The following is a 21,074-nucleotide window of genomic DNA, read 5'->3' on the forward strand; positions in this document are numbered from 1 at the left end:
AAGGGTTCCTTAAGCTTAAGCTCTCTTATTACCTCTGGATCATTGCACAGCAGCCGATCCCCCAGTGGGCTCAACAACAAGCTGTTCTAAAAAGCCATCCGTTAGACATTCCACAAGTTCTCTCTCTTGAGGTCCATTTAACTAATTATGTGACATCTAAAACCAATTGGCTGCACCAGTGATGATTTGCTGCTCATATTAAAGGGGATGAATACTTATACAATTAAATATTTTGTGTTTTCTATTTGTAATTAATTTAGATCACTCTGTAGAGATCTAGTTTCACTTTGACTCAGAAGAGTCTTCTTCTGTTGATTATAGTCAAAAAATGCCAAATTAAACCCACTGTGATTCAATGTTGTAAAACAGTACAATATGAAAACTTCAGACGGTGGGGGGGGGGGGGGGGGGGAGAATACTTTTCATAGGCACTGTAGATACAAGTCCGATGCTGGTTTGACTGTCCAAAGTGCATGACCTCACACTTATCTATTTTGAAAGCTTCTCCAGATATGTTCAATCAGAAAGTCAGGAGATATGGAAATCTTGGCTGTGTGGCATCAGAACTAGCTTGTGGAATCTGTGTTAGCAGATGGAGTGTATTCTGCCTGCAGGTCAGTGATCAGTGGAGCTCTGTTAGAGGACTGTTAGTGATGTTTAGAAATGACTTTAACAAGGAAGTGAAAGAAAGGATTACTAAGTATGCAGATGACAGAAGGTTGGTGGTGTTGTGGATAGTGTAGAAGGTTATGACAGGTTACAAAGGGACCTTGATAGAAAAAAATGGAAAGTGGCCGGTGGAGTTCAACCAGGAAAGTGTGAAGTGATTTTCCTCAGAAGGTACAACTTAAAAGCAGAATAAAATGTTAATGGCAGGAGTTTTAATAGTGTGGAGGAAATGAAACTTCTTGGAATTCATAAATCCCTCAAAGTTACAGCACAAATCTAAAGGGTGGTTAATAAAGTGTGTGGTGCGTTGGCCTTCGTTGGTCGGGGGAGGGGGTTCAGTTCAATAGCTCAATTGGTCCAAGTAACTTATATAACTGACAAAAATAACAACACTGACCCCTGCCACACACCACTAAACACTGACCTCCATTCTGAGAAACAACCTTCAACCACCATTCTCTGCTTTCTATCTCCGAGCCAATTTTCAATCTGCTGAACTAACTCTCACCTGGGTACCGGGCCAGCCTGCCTTGTAGGACCTCAAAGTCCTTACCGACTTCCAAACATACAACATCCACTACTCTGCCCTCATCTACTTTTTTGTGTTAGCTGTTCAAAACAAACTAAAGAATCAGCAAAGAGGACAGAAAGTGACTTGTAGAAGCGTGTTTTTAAACCACAGCAACCCAAGCAGTGGGGATCGCTCTAACAGGACAGACAGATTAAATGGTAGCAACATTCCAAAACAAATTGGGTTAAGCACATGGGGAAAGAATTGCAGTCCTATCGGGAAAGGGCAGGGGAGTAGGATTACCCGACTGCTCTTGCAAGCAACTTGTAAAAACTCGACAGAATGAATTGGCTTCTTTCTATTCTATAATACTCAAAGCCATATGTTGTTACCCAGAAAGCGATCAATAAAGCCAAAAGACCAACAGGATTTGCAGACACAATATATTGGATTTTAACGTTAGCTGTTATGACTAATTTAAGAAAAGTTGCTTACGTAGAACTTCTGTTTGGCTAATCACATCTGTCACCCTATGGCAATTCGGTAAAATAACAAAACCTTTCGTACCTTGACTCAGGCTATGTATCGTCCAATGGGAGTTCACTAATCCTATCATGCTCGTCAATTTATCCGATTAACCCCACATATTCTCCAGGAGAAGCACCGCCTTGCTCTTCCATTCCGCTGAAATGCAGTATTCCACATGGCGGAGGGGGGACCAGCAGCGAAAGTTTCAGCCCGCTCCGTCGCCGTCGCCGTCGCCGTCCCGCTCCCACACGAGCAGCAGCGAGACTGCGCTCTACCCAGTGACGTCCCGCGGCTCCGGCCAATAGACTGCCACAGAGCGTGCGCAGGCTCGGCGCCGCGCCGCGCCTCGCCGCGTCCCGGAGCGCGCACGTGCTCGCGCGCGGCGGCGCCCGCTTGTGCGTCCTCATTGAGCAGACGACGTCACCGCCAGTCTACGCGGTTCGCGCGCTCAGAGTGTGAGGGAAGCGAGAGGGGAAAGAAAATCCTGTCGACCGAGCGAGAGCGGGCTGAGCAACAGGAGCGGCGGCGGCTCCTCCTCCCCCACCCCAGCAGCGCAGCAGTTACTTCCAGCTTCATGACCGTTTGGCCCAGTAGTTGTCGTTGTCGGAGCCCGCTGTTGAACCGCTGCGTGGGAGCCCGCGGGGCCGCTGTAATCGTGTGTGTAGGATGTCCCGACATGAAGGTGAGCGAGACACTGAGGCGAAAGGCCCTGCGATCAGGCCATTTGTCGCCTTCGGCCTCTGTGTGTGTGAGAGAGAGAGATCAGGGAGCCGCCATAACCACTAGGCCCGGGCTCCGAGGCGGAGACCCAATCTGGGACTGGGAAAGACGGAGGAGCCACTCCTCGGTTGTTGTGCTGCTTCGGCGAGTGTTGGTCTGGATTTTGGCCTAGTAACGCTCTCACTGATCCCGGGTAGCGTTCAGCGCTCGCCCCCACCAACCTCATCTCAGTCTCCCTCCCTGGCCCGCCCGGCTCCGAATGATTGCACTGTCATCAAGGTGGCCGGTAGTTCGCTGCGGCCTGAGGCAGCCTGTGGGCCTACCTCTGAAGCTTAGTGTTATATCTCGCCTCAGGCACTGGCTGAACTGACAGCTCTCAACGGCGGAGGGAAGCAGATTGCCAGAACGGGGACTTCAGTGGCTCTTGATGTGTAGGCCTTGGGTGACCCGGTTCGATTAGTACTTGATCCCTATTAATGTTATGCCCGTATAAAGTCGCTCGTATAAAGTATAGTCCTCCCGCTCCCGGTGGGGTTGACTGATTATGATATGAGGAAAGAGGCTGACATGGCGGCAATTTATTAAACTTTCTGTCAAGTGTTGCAGCAGTCCTGATTTGGATTTGTTGTATATTTCGTATAACCATGATGGCACTTTAGCACTCCTTTTTAGGAAACTGATTTGAAGTATGTGTATTAATTTTGCTCTTTTTACATATCCGGATAACTTTTCCAAATACATTAGGATAAAATAATTGCAGTCAGCATTTCCAATCTGATTTGTACATTAAAGGTAATATGGTGTTAAACTTTCTGAGCTTTGTAGAATTTAAGAATATGGTATTGGAAGTTTTGAGTTAGTGAATCTTACTGGCATGTTTTGCAGTAATACTTTATATACATTTCACAAACTATTTAGCATGTATGTTTTGTGGTAGTGGGGTTAGAATTAAAGTGCTTACTCTCACTGTTCCCTAGCACAATTTTAACAGCATTATTGGGAAGTGATCTAAAATCTAAAGTTTATTTCTTTAACAAGTGAATTAAATGCAATGGCAGACCATGTTTGTGACCAAGCTAGAAAGAAATAAAAAGTGTGTGTTGCTAGATAATTTTGTAAGATATAAGGTGTGATAAAATGCTTTTATTTTTGTCAAAGCATCATTTTAACCTATTGGCTTCACAACTTGCTGTATATATCGACTTGCAACTTGTATATATTTCGAGAAGGGCGTGATTATATTTATCTGCCTATTTCCTGTACCCCTTTCATACTTCCTTCATAAGGCTGTAACTTGTAGTTTTGAATAATAGTTTTGGGCTAAACTAGTAATTATGGAAATAAGTTCGTATCTTAACAGTTCTTTGAACAAATGTTCCCTGTTAACGTTGTTTGTGATTATTTTTTCTCTTGAAAATCACTGCTTTAAACTACATTTCCTTTACTGCTTTATGATTTGTGCAACAGAGCTAATTATATATTATTAACCTTCAATCAGTATTTTGAGATCTGATAAAATCATTGTTTTATGATTTTTATTTTTACCAATTGTAGTTTACAATTGATTAAACATTTGGAAATAGTGTTAGAGGAGACTATTTGATGAAAAGGTTGAGATTATTTTCAGAATCACTGAAAAGAGCTGCTACCCATTGTATTAATCTGAATATTTATCGTATTCTTAGTTTAATATAAAGTACGATCAAGCACAGCCTATGATCTTTTCAAAAGTTTTGAAGGACTTTAACAGAGGGGTGTACAGTTATTAACACAATGTGATCAACCACATATGAAAGTAAAATGGATAAATGAATTTATCGAAGATGAACTTTGGATCATGTAGCATAGCCATTAGTAAGTATTCTTTCTACTGGAATATCCTCTGATTCACTTTACCCTCAGCCCATCATTTGCTGATGCCCCATGCTCCTTGTTAATCTCAAGGGTATTTGAAAACAATCCTGATTGGCATTCCTTGTGATCTACTCTCTTCAAACTTGAGCAAATCCAAAATGTGGTAACTTGTCTTAACACACAATGTTTCATTCACTTGTGCTTATTGTCCCACTTTGGCACTAGTTAACTGATGCCTTGATTTAAAAAAAAGTCCTATTCTAGTCCAAGCAAACTTCTGGGATGTTTGTGCTCTGTATGTTCCAGTCCCCCTCCCCCCAAAAAAATTGCTCTGGAATTGTCTTCAGCTGGCATAGTTTGAAGCTCTGAAAGTTTCTTGACATTTTTGTACCATTCAACTGTTTCCTGCTCCATGACATTATCCAAAACCAAACAGATTCTACATGTAGAGCTGTGTATCAACATGTCCATTTCTACGACTATGTTGTCTTTTAGTGTGGGGAGAGATTTGATTGGTTTGGTTTATTTCCTGAAGCAAGGGGTTGAAGGAAGCTAAGGGGTGTCCTGACGCATGTATGTAAGATGCATAGATAGGGTTAGTAGTTGGAATCTTTTCCCTTATAACGGTATCACAAACGAGGCCATAGGTTTGAAGTGAAACGCTGGAGGTTTAAAAGGTATGTGAGGGGAAAGTATTGTACAGAGTGGTTAATATTTGGAACTTGTTACCAATAGATTGGAGTTAAATGCAATAGATTAATATCCCTTACACTTTAAGGGACAGTTAGACGGGCACTTAGTGCTTATAAGAATATGGGATAGTGTACGTGCACAGGATATCTGGTAGGCAGAAATTTAATTTGATTTGCCATGCTATTTGAGTGTTAGCATAGGTTTCCTCAAGTTAATATTAAGACCGAATCTATTGTTTAGTTGATGCTTGTACTCTATGGAATAGATACTTGGTTCTCTTCTGAGCTGAAACAAATGAGCCACAAGCTCAGGATCTTTTGTGACTTTGAAGCATTGTTACAGCACTTAGACTTTCCAAAGCTACGATGCTTACTTTCAGCTCTGGTATCATCTATCTGCCTCAGGCTCTGGCAATCTGGTGCTGAAATCTCATTTATGACTGAATTTCTTCTCAACTTGATTATTTCAATATTTCTCCTGCATTCTTTAAACATGCATTCATGGAAGGCTCTTCTGTCTACTTACTATCAGATCCCAAGTATTATTCACTCACCTTTCCTGTTCTTAGTGAATTAGTGTCTCCTCATCTGACATTGCCACAAATTTAGAAGTGCATCCTTACATTCAGATTCCTCCATAATCTGATTTAATGATACATCTATATTGTTCTGCAACTCTGTTATCTCTAATTTCCTTCAGCTTTATCCTCCGGTACCTCATTGGTGTTCTTTGTCCCATAATTGGCACAAGTTTCATTTTCTCAGTTTTCATGATCTCAGTTAATTTTATACACTGCCAATACCTTAATACATAACACTTGCAGTAATAATTTAGTAAATATTAGTTGTGCTAATATTTACTGAAGACTGCAGAACTGACAATCCAAAAGCCTAAATATTTTCTAAAAATCTAATTACCGTAGATTCCGGACTACAGAGCGCACCTGATTTTAAGCCGCTGGCTCTAATTTTAGAAATAAAATCATTTTTTTAAATGTAAAGGCCGCACCGGATTTTAGGCCGCACCGGATTTTCGGCCGCAGGTGTCCCACGTTGTAATATGAGATATTTACACAGAAAGATATTACACGTGAGGATTTTTTTAACTTTTAATTAAATCCATATGGTAACAAAAACAAATACATATTGCAAATGCTTTTTTTCGAACCGTGCCCGTACGCGGCTACTTTTAAATATACGTTGCGTATACTTCTTTACTGAACAACATTCCAATATCTCCTAACGACTGGTAAAAAATATATATACTGCAGCCTACCAGGAAAAGTTATTGATACCTTTAACTTAAAAGCAGAGTTCGCTCGGATCCAAAGCCGCTCGCGTAATGCGCTCCCCCCCTCCTTTCCGTTTTATCGCAAACCGGCATTTTCCCACAAGACACCGCGAAACCGGGTGTGTCGTCATAGCATCCCGCGATGTAGTACAGAAAACAAATATAGTTTAAACTAAGTAGGGTAGGTAGCACAATGCTTCGAGTGTTTTCCATGTTGATGAGGGTGAGTACAAATGACTGATTTACAATAATTTAATTGTGAAAGTGCGCTTGATTTATCGTACAATTTCATTGGACCTCTGTGAACTACTCATCAATTTTATTGGTCTACTGTTACGAGGCAAAATGTTTACGAGGCGGCATGAAAAAAACCTTGTATTAGCCGCTTCGGATTATTGGCCGCAAAGTTCAAAGCTGTTCAAAATGTGGGAAAAAAGTAGCGGCTTAAAATCCGGAATCTACGGTAGTGAAAATCCAATTGTTTCAGATCAAAGCCAGTGTAATGCAGGCTAATTTATCAATGTATCTGTATACAGATGTCCCCCCCCCCACCCCTTTTACAAAGGTAGAGCATTCCTATGAAACCTTTCTTAAGCTGAAATGGCGTGAAGTGAAGAACCATTAATTTGTATGGGAAAATTTTTCTTAAAAGTGAAAATCCTCTTTGTAACGTGAAAATGGGTTACTAATGAAGGTCTTTTGTAAAAGCGAAGTGGTGTACAGCAAACATTCGTAAAGCGGGGAACGCCTGTATTTAAATATGTTAATAACTTTAAATTAGTGAATCAACAGGGCTTGTTTTTAGGCAGTGTTCATTAATAAAAAAATGTGATTAAGTTGGTACTGATATTCAGAGTATAGGATTTAGTATGATGGATATAACTTCTGATCCAGTGATATTAATGTATTTGTTCACTGGTTCGATTGATGAAAAATTCCAAATTTAATTTGCTTGATCTACAGATGTGAAGCAGTATAATTATAGATATTCTTCCAAATTGTACCATAAATAGAGGGATCTCAGCAAAACATGGAAATTAGTGGATACTTAAGAAATGAAAATCTAAAGCGTTCATCAACAATGGTAAAATAATTAGATATTTATGTTCATAGAAAATAATTAAATACATTTAACCAAACTAGTAAGAATTTAAATCATTTCTAAATGTTCTCGTGCTTCATGATCTCCTATACTGCAGAAAGTCTATTGTATTTAGACATCACTATTTTTTAATTTGGCCTCTTATCAGTGTCAAGTAGTGAAAAGATTCGCTGAAATTGTTGTCATTTCAAGAGTTTTATCTGGAAAAGTTCAGCAGCTCTTTCCAGTGGACCATTTTCCACATTATCTGTTGCTAGTTACAATTTTCAGTAAGTCTTAGATGTATCACATCTCATTTAGATGATGGGAAATCAGGGATACTTCCAGTGTCCCTGACGACTATGTGTGCAGGAAGTGTGTCCAGCTGCAGCTTCTGGCAGACCGCATTGAGCGTCTGGAGCTGCGATTGGATTCATACTGGAGCATCCGCGATGCTGAGAAAGTCGTGAATAGCACGTTCAGTGAGTTGGCCACACCGCAGGTAAAGGCTACACAGGCAGAAAGGGAAGGGGTGGCCACTAGACAGCATAGCAGTAGGCAGGTAGTGCAGGAGTCCCCTGAGGTCATCTCCCTCCTAAACAGATATACTGTTTTGGATACTGTTGGGGGAGTTGTCTCATCAGCGGAAGGCAGCAGCAGCCGAGTTCATTGCACCATGGGTGGCTCTGCGGCACAGGAGGGAAGGAAAAGGAGTGGGAGAGCTATAGTGATAGGGGATTCGATTGTAACGGGAATAGATAGGTGTTTCTGCGGCCACAAACGAAACTCCAGGATGGTATGTTGCCTCCCTGGTGCAAGGATCAAGGATGTCTCTGAGCGGCTGCAGGACATTCTGGAATGGGAGGGTGAACAGCCAGTGTTCGTGGTGCATATAGGTAAAAAACGGGATGAGGTCCTACAAGGTGAATTTAGGGAGTTAGGAGATAAACTAAAAAGTAGGACCACAAAGGTAATAATCTCTAGATTACTGCCAGTGCCACGTGCTAATCAGAGTATAAATAGGAGGATATTTCAGATGAATACGTGGCTTGAAAAATGGTGCAAGAGGGAGGGATTCAAATTTCTGGGGCATTGGAACCAGTTCTGGGGGAGGTGGGACCGGTATAAACAGGACGGTCTGCACCTGGGCTGAACTGGAACCAATGCCCTAGGGGGAGTGTTTGCTACTGCTGTTCGGGAGGATTTAAACTAATGTGGCAGTGGGATGGGAACAAGTGCAGAGAGACGGGTGTAAAATGAGGGTAGAAGCAAAAAGTAGTAAGGTGAAAAGTAAAAGTGGCAGGCAGGCAAATCCAGGGCAAAATGCAAAAAAGGCCACTTTTCAACATAATTGTATAAGGGCTAAGAGTGTTGTAAAAACAAGCTGAAGGCTTTGTGTGTCAATGCGAGGAGCATTCGTTACAAGGTGGATGAATTGAATGTGCAGATAGTTATTAATGAATATGATATAGTTGGGATCACAGAGACATGGCTCCAGGGTGACCAAGGATGGGAGCTCAACATCCAGGGATATTCAATATTCAGGAGGGATAGACAGGAAAGAAAAGGAAGTGGGGTAGCATTGCTGGTTGGAGAGGAGATTAACGCAAAAAAAAGGAAGGACATTAGCCTGGAGGATGTGCAATTGATATGGGTAGAGCTGCATAACACTAAGGGGCAGAAAATGCTGGTGGGAGTTGTGTACAGGCCACCTAACAGTAGTAGTGAGGTTGGGGATGGCATTAAACAGGAAATTAGAAATGCGTGCAATAAAGGAACAGCAATTATAATGGGTGACTTCAATCTACATATAGATTGGGTGAACCAAATTGGTAAGGGTGCTGAGGAAGAAGATTTCTTGGAATGTATGCGGGATGGATTTCTGAACCAACATGTTGAGGAACCAACTAGAGAGCAGGCCATTCTAGATTGGGTATTGAGCAATGAGGAAGGGTTAGTTAGCAATCTTGTCGTGCGAGGCCCCTTGGGTAAGAGTGACCATAATATGGTGGAATTCTTCATTAAGATGGAGAGTGACATAGTTAATTCAGAAACAAAGGTTCTGAACTTAAAGAAGGGTAACTTTGAAGGTATGAGACATGAATTAGCTAAGATAGATTGGCAAATGATACTTAAAGGGTTGATGGTGGATATGCAATGGCAAGCATTTAAAGATCGCATGGATGAAATTCATCCCAATTTGGCAAAAGAATAAATCAGGGAAGGTAGTGCACCCGTGGCTGACAAGGGAAATTAGGGATAGTATCAAGTCTAAAGAAGAAACATATAAGTTACCCAGAAAAAGTGGCATACCTGAGGACTGGGAGAAATTCAAAGTCCAGCAGAGGAGGACCAAGGGCTTAATTAGGAAAGGGAAAAAAAATTATGAGAGAAAGCTGGCAGGGAACATAAAAACTGACTGTAAAAGCTTTTATAGATACGTGAAAAGAAAAAGATTGGTTAAGACAAATGTAGGTCCCTTACAGTCAGAAACAGGTGAATTGCTCATAGGGAACAAGGACATGGCAGACCAATTGAATAACTACTTTGGTTCTGTCTTCACTAAAGAGGACATAAATAATCTTCCGGAAGTAGTAGGGGACCGAGGGTCCAGTGAGATGGAGGAACTGAGGGAGATACATGTTAGTAGGGAAGTGGTGTTAGGTAAATTGAAGGGATTAAAGGCAGATAAATCCCCAGGTTCAGATAGTCTGCATCCCAGAGTGCTTAAGGAAGTAGCCCAAGAAATAGTGGATGCATTAGTGATAATTTTTCAAAACTCCTTAGATTCTGGATTAGTTCCTGAGGATTGGAGGGTGGCTAATGTAACCCCACTTTTTAAAAAAGGAGGGAGAGAAAAACTGGGGAATTATAGACCGGTTAGCCTGACTTCGGCGGTGGGGAAAATGCTAGAGTCAGTTATCAAAGATATAATAACAGCACATTTGGAAAGTGGTGAAATCATCGGACAAAGTCAGCATGGATTTGTGAAAGGAAAATCATGTCTGACGAATCTTAGAGAATTTTTTGAGGATGTAACTAGTAGAGTGGATGGGAAGAGCCAGTGGATGTGGTATATTTAGATTTTCAAAAGGCTTTTGACAAGGTCCCACACAGGAGATTAGTGTGCAAACTTAAAGCACATGGTATTGGGGGTATGATATTGATGTGGATAGAGAATTGGTTGGCAGACAGGAAGCAAAGACTGGGAGTAAACGGAACCTTTTTAGAATGGCAGGCAGTGACTAGTATTGTACCGCAAGGCTCAGTGCTGGGACCCCAGTTGTTTTACAATACAATGATGTAGACGAGGGAATTAAATGCAGCATCTCCAAGTTTGCGGATGACACAAAGCTGGGCGGCAGTGTTAGCTGTGAGGAGGATGCTAAGAGGATGCAGGGTGACTTGGATAGGTTAGGTGAGTGGGCAGATTCATGGCAGATGCAATTTAATGTGGATAAATGTGAGGTTATCCACTTTGTTGGCAAGAACAGGAAAACAGATTATTATCTGAATGGTGGCCGATTAGGAAAAGGGGAGGTACAACGAGACCTGGGTGTCATTGTACACCAGTCATTGAAGGTGGGCATGCAGGTACAGCAGGCGGTGAAAAAGGCAAATGGTATGTTGGCATTCATAGCAAAAGGATTTGAGTACAGGAGCAGGGAGGTTCTACTGCAGTTGTACAAGGCCTTGGTGAGACTGCACCTAGAGTATTGTGTGCAGTTTTGGTCCCCTAATCTGAGGAAAGACATTCTTGCCATAGAAGGAGTACAAAGAAGGTTCACCAGATTGATTCCTGGGATGGCCGGACTTTCATATGAAGAAAGACTGGATTGACTAGGCTTATACTCACTGGAATTTAGAAGATTGAGGGGGGATCTTATTGAAACGTATAAAATTCTAAAGGGATTGGACAGGCTAGATGCAGGAAGATTGTTTCCGATGTTGGGAAGTCCAGAACGAGGGATCACAGTTTAAGGATAAAGGGGAAGCCTTTTAGGACCGAGATGAGGAAAAACTTCTTCACACAGAGAGTGGTGAATCTGTGGAATTCTCTGCCACAGGAAACAGTTGAGGCCAATTCATTGGCTATATTTAAGAGGAAGTTAGATATGGCCCTTGTGGATAAAAGGATCGGGGGTATGGAGAGAAAGCAGGTACAGGGTTCTGAGTTGGGTGATCAGCCACGATCATACTGAATGGCGGTACAGGCTTGAAGGGCTGAATGGCCTACTCCTGCACCTATTTTCTATGTTTCTATGATTTCCTGCTCTTCTACAAAAATATTGAAATTTGTCTTCAGGTACACTTGATGTAATAGAGGCATTCTTCCATTGTTTTTTTTTCCAATAACTACTGCTTCTAGAAGTTGCAGAGTCTTGAAAATAATTAATTTAGAACAAAAATCTACTGTTTAAAGCCCAAGTTCTGCAAAGCATCTAATTAGGAGCAGAAGGTTGCAAAGATACATTGAGTGTTTAAGTGGGTAGAGGTCTAAAATATGGGGTTTAATGATGTCATCCACTTTGAACAAAGATGGATCAGTGCATTTCCTGGATGTGGGCCAAGGAAGTATTGAGGTACAGAAATTTGCAATATCTAGTGTAATATGCAAATACTCAACAGTACAGTTGGCATTATGGAAGGAGTATCGTGTGATAATGTTTCATGCTTTGAAGTATCATCAACTTGAAATATTAACTCCCTAAGTCTTTACAGACATTACCTGACCTAATGACTACCGTAAATTCCGGACTACAGAGCGCAACTGATTAAAAGCTGCAGGCTCTAATTTTAGAAAGAAAATCAATTTTGTACTTATACAGGCTGCACCGGATTTTAAGCCGCAGGTGTCCCACGTTGTAATATGAGATATTTACACAGAAAGATATTACACGTGAGGATTTTTTAACTTTTAATTAAATCGGTATGGTAACATAAACAAATACATATTGCAAATGCTTTTTTTCAAACCATGCCTGTAACACGGCTACTTTTAAATATACATACATATCGATAACACACAAATTACGTTGCGTATACTTTTTTACTGAACAGTGCACGAACAACATTCCAATATCTCCTAACGACTGGTAAAAAAAAATATACTGCAGCCTACCAGGAAAAGTTATTGATCGCCTTTAACTTAAAAGCTGCATCATATGCTTGCAGCGGGTCTAATGCGCTCGCCCCCTCCTTTCCGTTTATCGCAAACCGGTATTTTCCCTCAAGACGTGGCAAAACCGGATGTGACGTCATAGCATTCCGGGATGTAGTACAGAAAACAAATATACTTAAAACACTTCTAACTTTAACTAGAAAATACTAACAAATGAATTACTAAGCGAAAATATTATAAACTAAATAACTGCCATAAAGGCAGCACAATGCTTTTCTTCGAGTGTTTTCCATGTTGATGAGGGTGAGTACAAATGACTGATTTACAATAATTTAATTGTGAAAGTGCGCTTGATTTATCATACAATTTCATTGGACCTCTGTGAACTACTCATCAATTTTATTGGTCTACTGTTACGAGGCAAAATGTTTTTGGCGGCATGAAAAAAAACCATGCATTAGCCGCACCGTAGTAAAGGCCGCAGTGTTCAAAGCGTGGGTAAAAAGTAGCGGCTTATAATCCGGAATCTACGGTACTTAAAATGAACTCTATTTTCACGTCATATTTTCATCATCTGCAGTTTATTGCTAATAACAAGAGATTTTGCAGATGCTGGAAATCCAGTGTAACACATACAAAGTGCTGGAGGAGCTCAGCAGATCAGGCAACACCTTTGGAAAGAAATAAATGTTCACCGTTTCCATCTGAGGCCCTTCATCAGCACTAGAAAGTTAGGACCCCTTAAATGTATGCTACTTAAAGAAAAAAAGAAAAGGTGCAATGCATTTGCATCAAAGATTGGTTCTACTTGGTCTTACATTCATTTAGTTGAATATGATTATTTAGGAGCTCTAAGATGATAAAGCAGTTGGCTAAGGAGGAATTATTTCCTACTCAAAGTATGTGAAATCAGTTAGGTTGGAAATTAGTTTGTGAAATCAAGCTTCAAATGTTCAAAGTAAGTTTATTATAAAAGTATGTATGTGTCACCAAATACTACTCTGAGATTCCTTTTCCTTCAGGCATTCACAATATAACAAAGAAATACCTTAATGAAAAACTGCAAATACAAAAAGAAGCATAATAATAATAAAAAATAAATAACTAATAATATTCACACAGAGTAATGGAAATCTACACTGTTTTGATTGACGATCAGTTTGAAAATTTCAATACTTGATGTTTTTGCTCAACAAAAGCTTATTGATCCAAGTTGAGTACAAGGAGTTAATCATTTACTCTAATGCCGCAATTACTTTGGGAATTACTGGACATTCCCTGTTAGCATACTGTTTTTTCTCTTATTAGTTTGGTAATCTTCTGTTTTAATAGTTACTTGTGTGGTTGGTTATTTAAACAATAATCATGAAAGTAAAGTGATTTTCATTCTTCCCAATCATGGAATCAAATGCAAAATTCTCTCCTTTGTATGAATATTTTGCCCATCACTGTCTTTAAAAGATAAATTTACATGGTTGTGGTTAAACTGTTTCATGTGTATATGTTGGGGAAATTCAGTCAATATGTTAAGTTTATACAATTAGCTTTTGGAAAGTGTGTTCCTGCGACCAAATTGTAATTGCGTTGATAAGGCAGTCCCTGGGTTACGAACGTCCGACTTACGGACAACACATATTTACGAATGGACTGCCATAAAGCCTATTATATTAAAAATTCGTTGGCTCGAGGAAGGAGAGCGCCGTCCGTCATTTTAAGTCAGATCATGTTGCCATTAACACTGTGTTGAGTGTGTTACTTTGTATTTGGCTTAAATTTTTCTTAGCAAGATTCATCCTGAACCCCCCCCCCCTGCCTTTTCCAGTCAGCACTGCCCCCACTTGTCCCATTTAACCTGTCTCAGTGTGGGTGGACTTTAGGACTCGGGGGCACTCAGGACTCGTTGCCTGCGGCTGCTGCTGAATCCGCAGTGTTTCTGTTCCGTTGACAGTTTAATTAATGAAATGGAAAGGCTATTGATAATTTGGTTAGACAATCAAAATCAGCATAATATGCCTATTAGCCTTACTTTAGTGCAAGAAAAGGCTTGAAGCCTTTTCATTGATTTAAAAGCTGCACGTGCAGCAAGTGAAGGTGATGGTGATGAGGAGTAGAAGTTGGTTCAATCGTTTCAAAGTGAGGGCAAATTTTTACATAATAAAGTGCAAGGTGAAGCAGCGAGTGCTGATGTAAGTGATGTGAGTGATTTTCCTGAAATGTTGAAAAAAATTGAGGAAGGAGGTTATTTGCCAGTCCAAATATTTAATGTAGACGAGACTGGCTTATGCCTGAAAGGATCTACATTTCAAAAGAGGAAAAAAGTGCACCAGGACATAAGGCATTGAAGGATAGGCTAACTTATTGCTTGAGACAAACATTTGACTATCTGACGCTAAATAAGAACCGTATGTACCTGTTCCGCCTTACCTACAAATTGGACTTAAAGACAGATTTAGGAACGATCTTTTTTGTAACCTGGGGATTGCCCGTACAGTATATTTAAAATAAGAATAAAAGTTGATTGATTTATAACCAAAATCAGTTTATTCTTGGAATTATAGCTAAATATTTCAAAGGAGAAAAACAGATTTTTGAGGACAAAGCCTTCAGACAAGCATACGTCCTCTTATACAAGTCCTCTTATTTACTTGTTTTGAACTTTCTCGGATTTTCTGATATAATCAATGGCGCAGTAATCAAAGAGGGCATGTGCAAACTCTGGTAATGAGCTATTATTGACTCGTGCCATCTTCAACCAGCTGTCACACTTGAAAGTTATTGAGTAGGTTGGAATTGTTCAAGTTGTAGATATTAATTGATCGTTTAATATGGTAGGATATTAATGAAATAAGAGTCTGTGGGTGTTTTTAATTGACTATATTTAGAAGATTACAACTAATATGGACCCAAAGCATGATTCGATTTGGCTGGACTTCTTTACTTAAAAATTTGGTTCAAAATTTTTAGATATAAATTTTAAGTGTAGGTTGATGGGGCTAATGTTTGCCTCTTAAAGATAGGGAAGGGAGGAGAACTGATCTGGAAAGGAACTCTAGTGAATTATTAAGTAGAAAGCGAAATAAAGCAGGGGCATTAATTCTTACTTTATATTTCCTTACAACATAGGAGGTTTTTCAGTCCTTTGAACATTTGCTTGTCATTGGAGCAAAATATTAATTCCATTTTCCCAATTATTCCCACATAACATTCATGCATGCTCATCAATTTACCTCTGATTCTCTTACAATGCAACTGCACCAGCCAATTTGCATACCAATTAGTGCATTTGGGGTATGGGAGGAAACTGGGGCAACTAGGGTAAATCCTTGAAGACGTAGGGAGAATATGTAAACCCAACATAAGACACCTGAGAATAGGGTTGAATCCAGATCACTGGAGCTCTGAGACAGCCGCACAGCTGTGATTAGGTGGGAAAATTAGGTAGCTGGTGGTGGCATGGAAATTAATTCATGGTGAATATATTTTAACTAAAAAGTTTTTAACACATTGATGCTACGTATGCCTATAGGAATGACATTCCATAGTTTGAATTGTTTTGTTAGAGGTAAGTTGTGGCATGGCAGGAATATAAATCTCTTTGCTAAGAGTTTTTGTTTTGAGAAGCAGCCTTTTGAAGGAAGTTTAAAATGTGGATCAATTTCCTGAAACTCCCAATGATCAGTTATTTTAGTAAAGCTAACTGCAGCAGTGTGCAAATTGTCCTGCAAATTACAATTGAGAATTAGTTTTGTTACTAGGTTGTTTAACACATTCTCATTGTTATTTAGCCAGCAAGTAGGGCACCAGAATAATTGTTCAAATAACTGTAATTAATGTAAATGGCTGTTTGCCTTTTGATCATTATAAGATGCATGTGAAAATCTTTTGGATTGTCCCACTGTGGATATCCATCAGGGCAGGTGTTGTTTACTTGTAATCTTGGTTATTCCATTCTGAAGTTAAAAATTTCAGGAATTGTCTTTAACTGTATCAGCTGCTTACAGATAGTTCATGTGCTCATATTAAATGAATATGCTGTTGTGCATTTCAAATACAAGTCCTCTTAATTACTTCTGTTATTCTTCACAAGTTATAATTTTATGCTCAATGTACTTGTGTGACCGCCATAGTGATGAGTCCAATAGGATGGAACTAGAGGATTATGAAAAGTGAATTGCTTGCATTTGAGAAATGGAAGGCACAATGGATCATTTGTATTATATTTAATTTACTGGCAATTTATTTTTGTCATTTCCCTTAGTGCCTTTTTCAGCCGGAGAACCTTCTGTACTTTTAGGAATATACCCATGCTTTTTCTGTCCCATTATTTGTAGGAATAGGCTGTTCACGAGATTCTTTCCTCAACCAATGTCTCCTACACACATTTCTGGAGGTAATGCTGGTTAGTCATTAGGAGTCATTGTCTAGAATTTTTCTACCCAATTGTACTGATGTTTTCTCCAAAGAAAGGTATTAACGTGCATCAGGTAAGAAAAGCATGTAGTCCTCTGAGGATTGTGGACTATGGAAGTGGTATGATTACCCTGAAATGGGGCAATAAGTCTTGAGGATGTTGCTGTACTTGAGTTCAGAACTTTGAAATTGATTATGTGAACCAAGAAATTTAGAGTAATAGTTGATGCATACAAGAGTTCTACAGTGGTGTGCTGTATAATTTGGTGCAGTAATTCATTGTCATAGTAGTGGGACTAGCTTTGCAAATCTGGTACAGCATTTATAGAAAAGCAACAATGCACTTTTGGCTGAAGTTTGTGGTGATTTAGTGTCTTTAGATTGATGAATTCATGTGACCTACTGTGGTAACATGAATTCTTCTGTATGGAATTTTACTCTGAAAATATTGCAAGTAATTAGGCCTGTAAGAAGAGGAGATTGAGGTTCCCGGATGACTGTAACGTGAGAGGCCATTTCTCCCAAACAGTATCAATTAGGTGACTCAAACAAAAAAACAGCATAAACATTTTGATATAAGCTAATACTAGTTAAATCATTGTATTGTAGTAAGGTTAGATTGAGGTTGTTAAGCTTGGCCTTATCCATTCTTATCTTAAGCAAACAAAACATAAAATAACTACCAACAAGACAACATATACACAGCCAGATGTCATTATAACACTGCAATGCACATGCTGTGAGAAAATCTACTTGTTATGACATCACAGCACGTTTACTTCACTTTATTGGTTGCACTCTGTCGGAGTCTGCAATTTGCAGATATATTAACTAAACTAGCAATGAAAAGAAACCCAAAAACAGAGTCAGGTATGCATTTGTTTTAGTTGTATGGGCTTTGTTCTTTTCAAGGTGAAAATAAAGTTGGTGAGTTGATCCTTTAGCACCAAGTTTTGATGAGTGATATCTTCACTATCCACACCAGCTCTGAATGATGATCAGGAATTTGATCTGGCAGAATTCTGTGCTGAGAAAAAGCAAAGCAGGAATGGTTGCCACTAAACTTTTATGCTTTGGATTTTGTTTTAATACATTTCCAATGAAGCAAGTTGTTGAAAGTAGTTTTACATTGAATATATACTTGTTTTTCTGTTGCTTTCTTTAGTGTAAGAAGCCTGGTTTATCTCTAAACGATTGCATTTTTGATCTATGGCTACCTGAATTTCCCCATGGGGATGAATAAAGTATCTATCTATCTTTCTATAGCTGAGTAAAACTGTCAGAATATCTGGAGAGTGAGCCAAAAGTTTGCCCTCCATATTTAGTTGGGACTTAGTTGAGGTGAGGAACAAGTGTGGGAAAGTCATGCATAAATGTGTTTGCTAAAGAAAGGTAAGGTAAGCAATTTATCGCAATTCGGGGTATGATTGCTTACGTAAAGTAGGAAAGACATGCATTTTGTAGAAAAATAATAAAAAGATCACTCATCTAGGTACAGGGTGTAGGCAAAACACAATTCTTTTCTATGCCAGAGATTTCTTGGCTGTGGTGTTTATTATTCATATCTAGGTTACAACAATATAATGTTGCTCCCTTAGAGAATTGTTGCCCAAAGAGGAGCTATCATGTCAGTGTTCATGTGGAAGTGATTCTTGCTTCATATTGTTGAAGTGGGTCTAATTCCAGGATGTGTAAACTAGCATAATAGTTAGCATTGTAGTTGCTCAGATTTTTGCATTTTTTTTGTTTATATTTTGTATCTATTTCAAAATGTTGTATTTTAACTTTTTAAAACTTAGCAGACACTTGCAACTTTTTGCTTGCCTTAATCATTTAAAACATACATAGTGTTAAACTATGTGTATTTTGAAATAGTAGAATTGTTTAATTTTGATAATTGAAGGCTTCTTTTTTCAAATAAAAAGTGCATTTACTCCTTTGCAGCTATACAGCAGTTATAACAAATCCAGGAGCTTGTTTTTCTTTTCCTAAAGGAATGAATTGTTAAAATTTTCAGGGGCTTTTTTTTGGGGGGGTGATCTTCAATTAAATTGATATAACTGTGTGTCTCTAATTCTGCTCCTGTGTTATGGTCTTATAGTGTTCACTTCTGACTTGTTTGCTGTATTATATTTTTTCTTGTTTCTGGTTCTCTGGATCTCCAGTATTTTTTTAACGAGCTTTTTGTAAAGTGATATAGTACAAACGTTGGATGTCTGGAAAACCAAATTTAAGATGTGCAAAATACAAAAACAACACACGAGCGTCAATATAGTCAGAATAATAACAAGACCTATATCAGTGGAAGCAGAACGGTAGCAAAGCACTCGGGTGCGTTTTCATTTGCAACTGATATGAGCTTCAAATAAAATCAATGTTCAGAGAAATGATTTGTTTCCTCTCTCCAAAATACAGATTTTAACTAAATTTTATTTGAAAACAGAAATATTGCAGTCTTAAATGTAGTGCTATTTGATTATTATATTTAAATGGACTTCCTTCTTTGTACTGTATTTAGGAAATTGCTGTAATCCTATATCCAGAAGACTGGAGAATAGCCAATGTTGTTCCTTTTGTTTCAGAGGGCAACATGATAATTTCCAAAGTCATAGGCTTATGAACCTTGCATGAATGGGAGGAAATTATTGCAGAAGTTTCATGGGGAAAAACTTTACCTGGATAGAGTTACTAATGAAGGGAAGGTCGAGTCTCAAATTTGATTTGAGATTTTTGAGGAACTGATGAAGATGATTGAGGGTAGGGCAATGGATGTTGTCTGCATGGACTTTAGTAGAGCATTTGACATGTTAGGCTGGTCCAGAATATTAAATTACATGGGATCCATGGTGAGTTATAAGTTGGGTACAGAATTGGTTTAGTCACAGAAGATAGAAAAGGTAGAGGATTGTTTTTCTGATTGAAGATCTGTGACTAGTAGAGTTCCACAAAGATTAGGGTCAATGCTGGAACCTGTTTATGATTAAAATAAATGTGATCTGATTAGTACATTTTCAGGTGACACAAATTATTGGAGTAATGGATAGTGAGGAAGATTGCCAAAGAATTTGGTGAGATGTAGATCAGTTTGAAATGTAGGTAGAAAAATGGACAAGTGTTAGATGATACATTTTAGGAGATTAAATGTTAAGAGGAAGTATACAGTAAATGGCAGATCTCTTGGGAGGATTGATTTCCCTGGACAACAAAGATTGAGCTTCCTGAATATTTTTTTTGGGGTGTATCTTAGGGATTTTGATCATGTAAATCACCTTGAAGTTTCCCCACCACGCACTATTTTTTGAAATAGTGAATACCTATATTTGGTATTTCAGTTCATGATTCAAGTCAATTAAAATGTTGGCCACAATTAAGCTGAAAAGTTTTATATCTTGTCCAAGCATGCCTAGTCATGCTTAGGCAGGGCAGATGCTGCATAGCAGGACAGGTTTTAGAAAAACAGGACATGGAGTCCAGAGGAAACAGGTGAAGATGCCATGATATATGAACCAGGAATGGAAAACACCACTGATGCTGACACAGATTTTGAACCCTTTATGACAAGTGAGTCTCATCTGATAAATCAATGAGTTAAGTAACCTGGTCAGAAACCTGCTTTTTTCCCCCAAGGGCAAAAGCAGAATTACTGGTTTCAAGACTGCAATGATGGAATCTACTATCACCATGCACAAAAAATTCTGTGAAGGATTTTGATATTTGAGACAGGTTTCCCAGAATAACTGATGCCAAGATTAAAGAAGGTATTTTTGTTGGACCCCAAATCAAGCAGATTATCAATGTCAGTCAATTCGAAGAACTTTGGGACTGGAGAAAATTGCATGGAAGGCATTCAAGACTGCTGAAAATTTTCTTGGCAACTACAGAACGCCAAACTACATGCAGGCATGAGGAAATCTGCAGATACTGGAAATTTAAGCAACCCACACAAAATGCTGGTGGAACGCAGCAGGCCAGGCAGCATCTATAGGAAGAAGTACAGTTGACGTTTTGGGCCGAAACCCTTCATCAGGTTAGTCCTGATGAAAGGTCTGGGCCCGAAACGTCGACTGTACTTCTATCTATAGATGCTGCTTGGCCTGCTGCGTTCCACCAGTATTTTGTGTGTGTTGACCAAACTACATGTAGCTGGTTGACAACATTTGTCAAGCATACAAAATCATGAAGTGCCTCATGTCACT

General features: G+C 39.3%; 1 protein-coding gene across 1 annotated transcript in view; it reads left to right on the forward strand.

Annotated features, from left to right (window-relative positions):
- The first annotated feature begins 2,127 nt into the window (after positions 1-2,127).
- Positions 2,128-21,074, forward strand: part of kcmf1 (potassium channel modulatory factor 1) — a 150,943-nt gene continuing 131,996 nt past the window's right edge. The window contains exon 1 of the mRNA XM_073024189.1: positions 2,128-2,390. Within this exon, the coding sequence (XP_072880290.1) occupies positions 2,375-2,390 (16 nt within the window). The 5' untranslated portion in view covers positions 2,128-2,374. The remainder of the gene's footprint in view (positions 2,391-21,074) is intronic.

The sequence above is a fragment of the Hemitrygon akajei genome, chromosome 2 (genome assembly GCF_048418815.1).
Source record: "Hemitrygon akajei chromosome 2, sHemAka1.3, whole genome shotgun sequence".
Lineage (NCBI taxonomy): Eukaryota > Metazoa > Chordata > Chondrichthyes > Myliobatiformes > Dasyatidae > Hemitrygon > Hemitrygon akajei.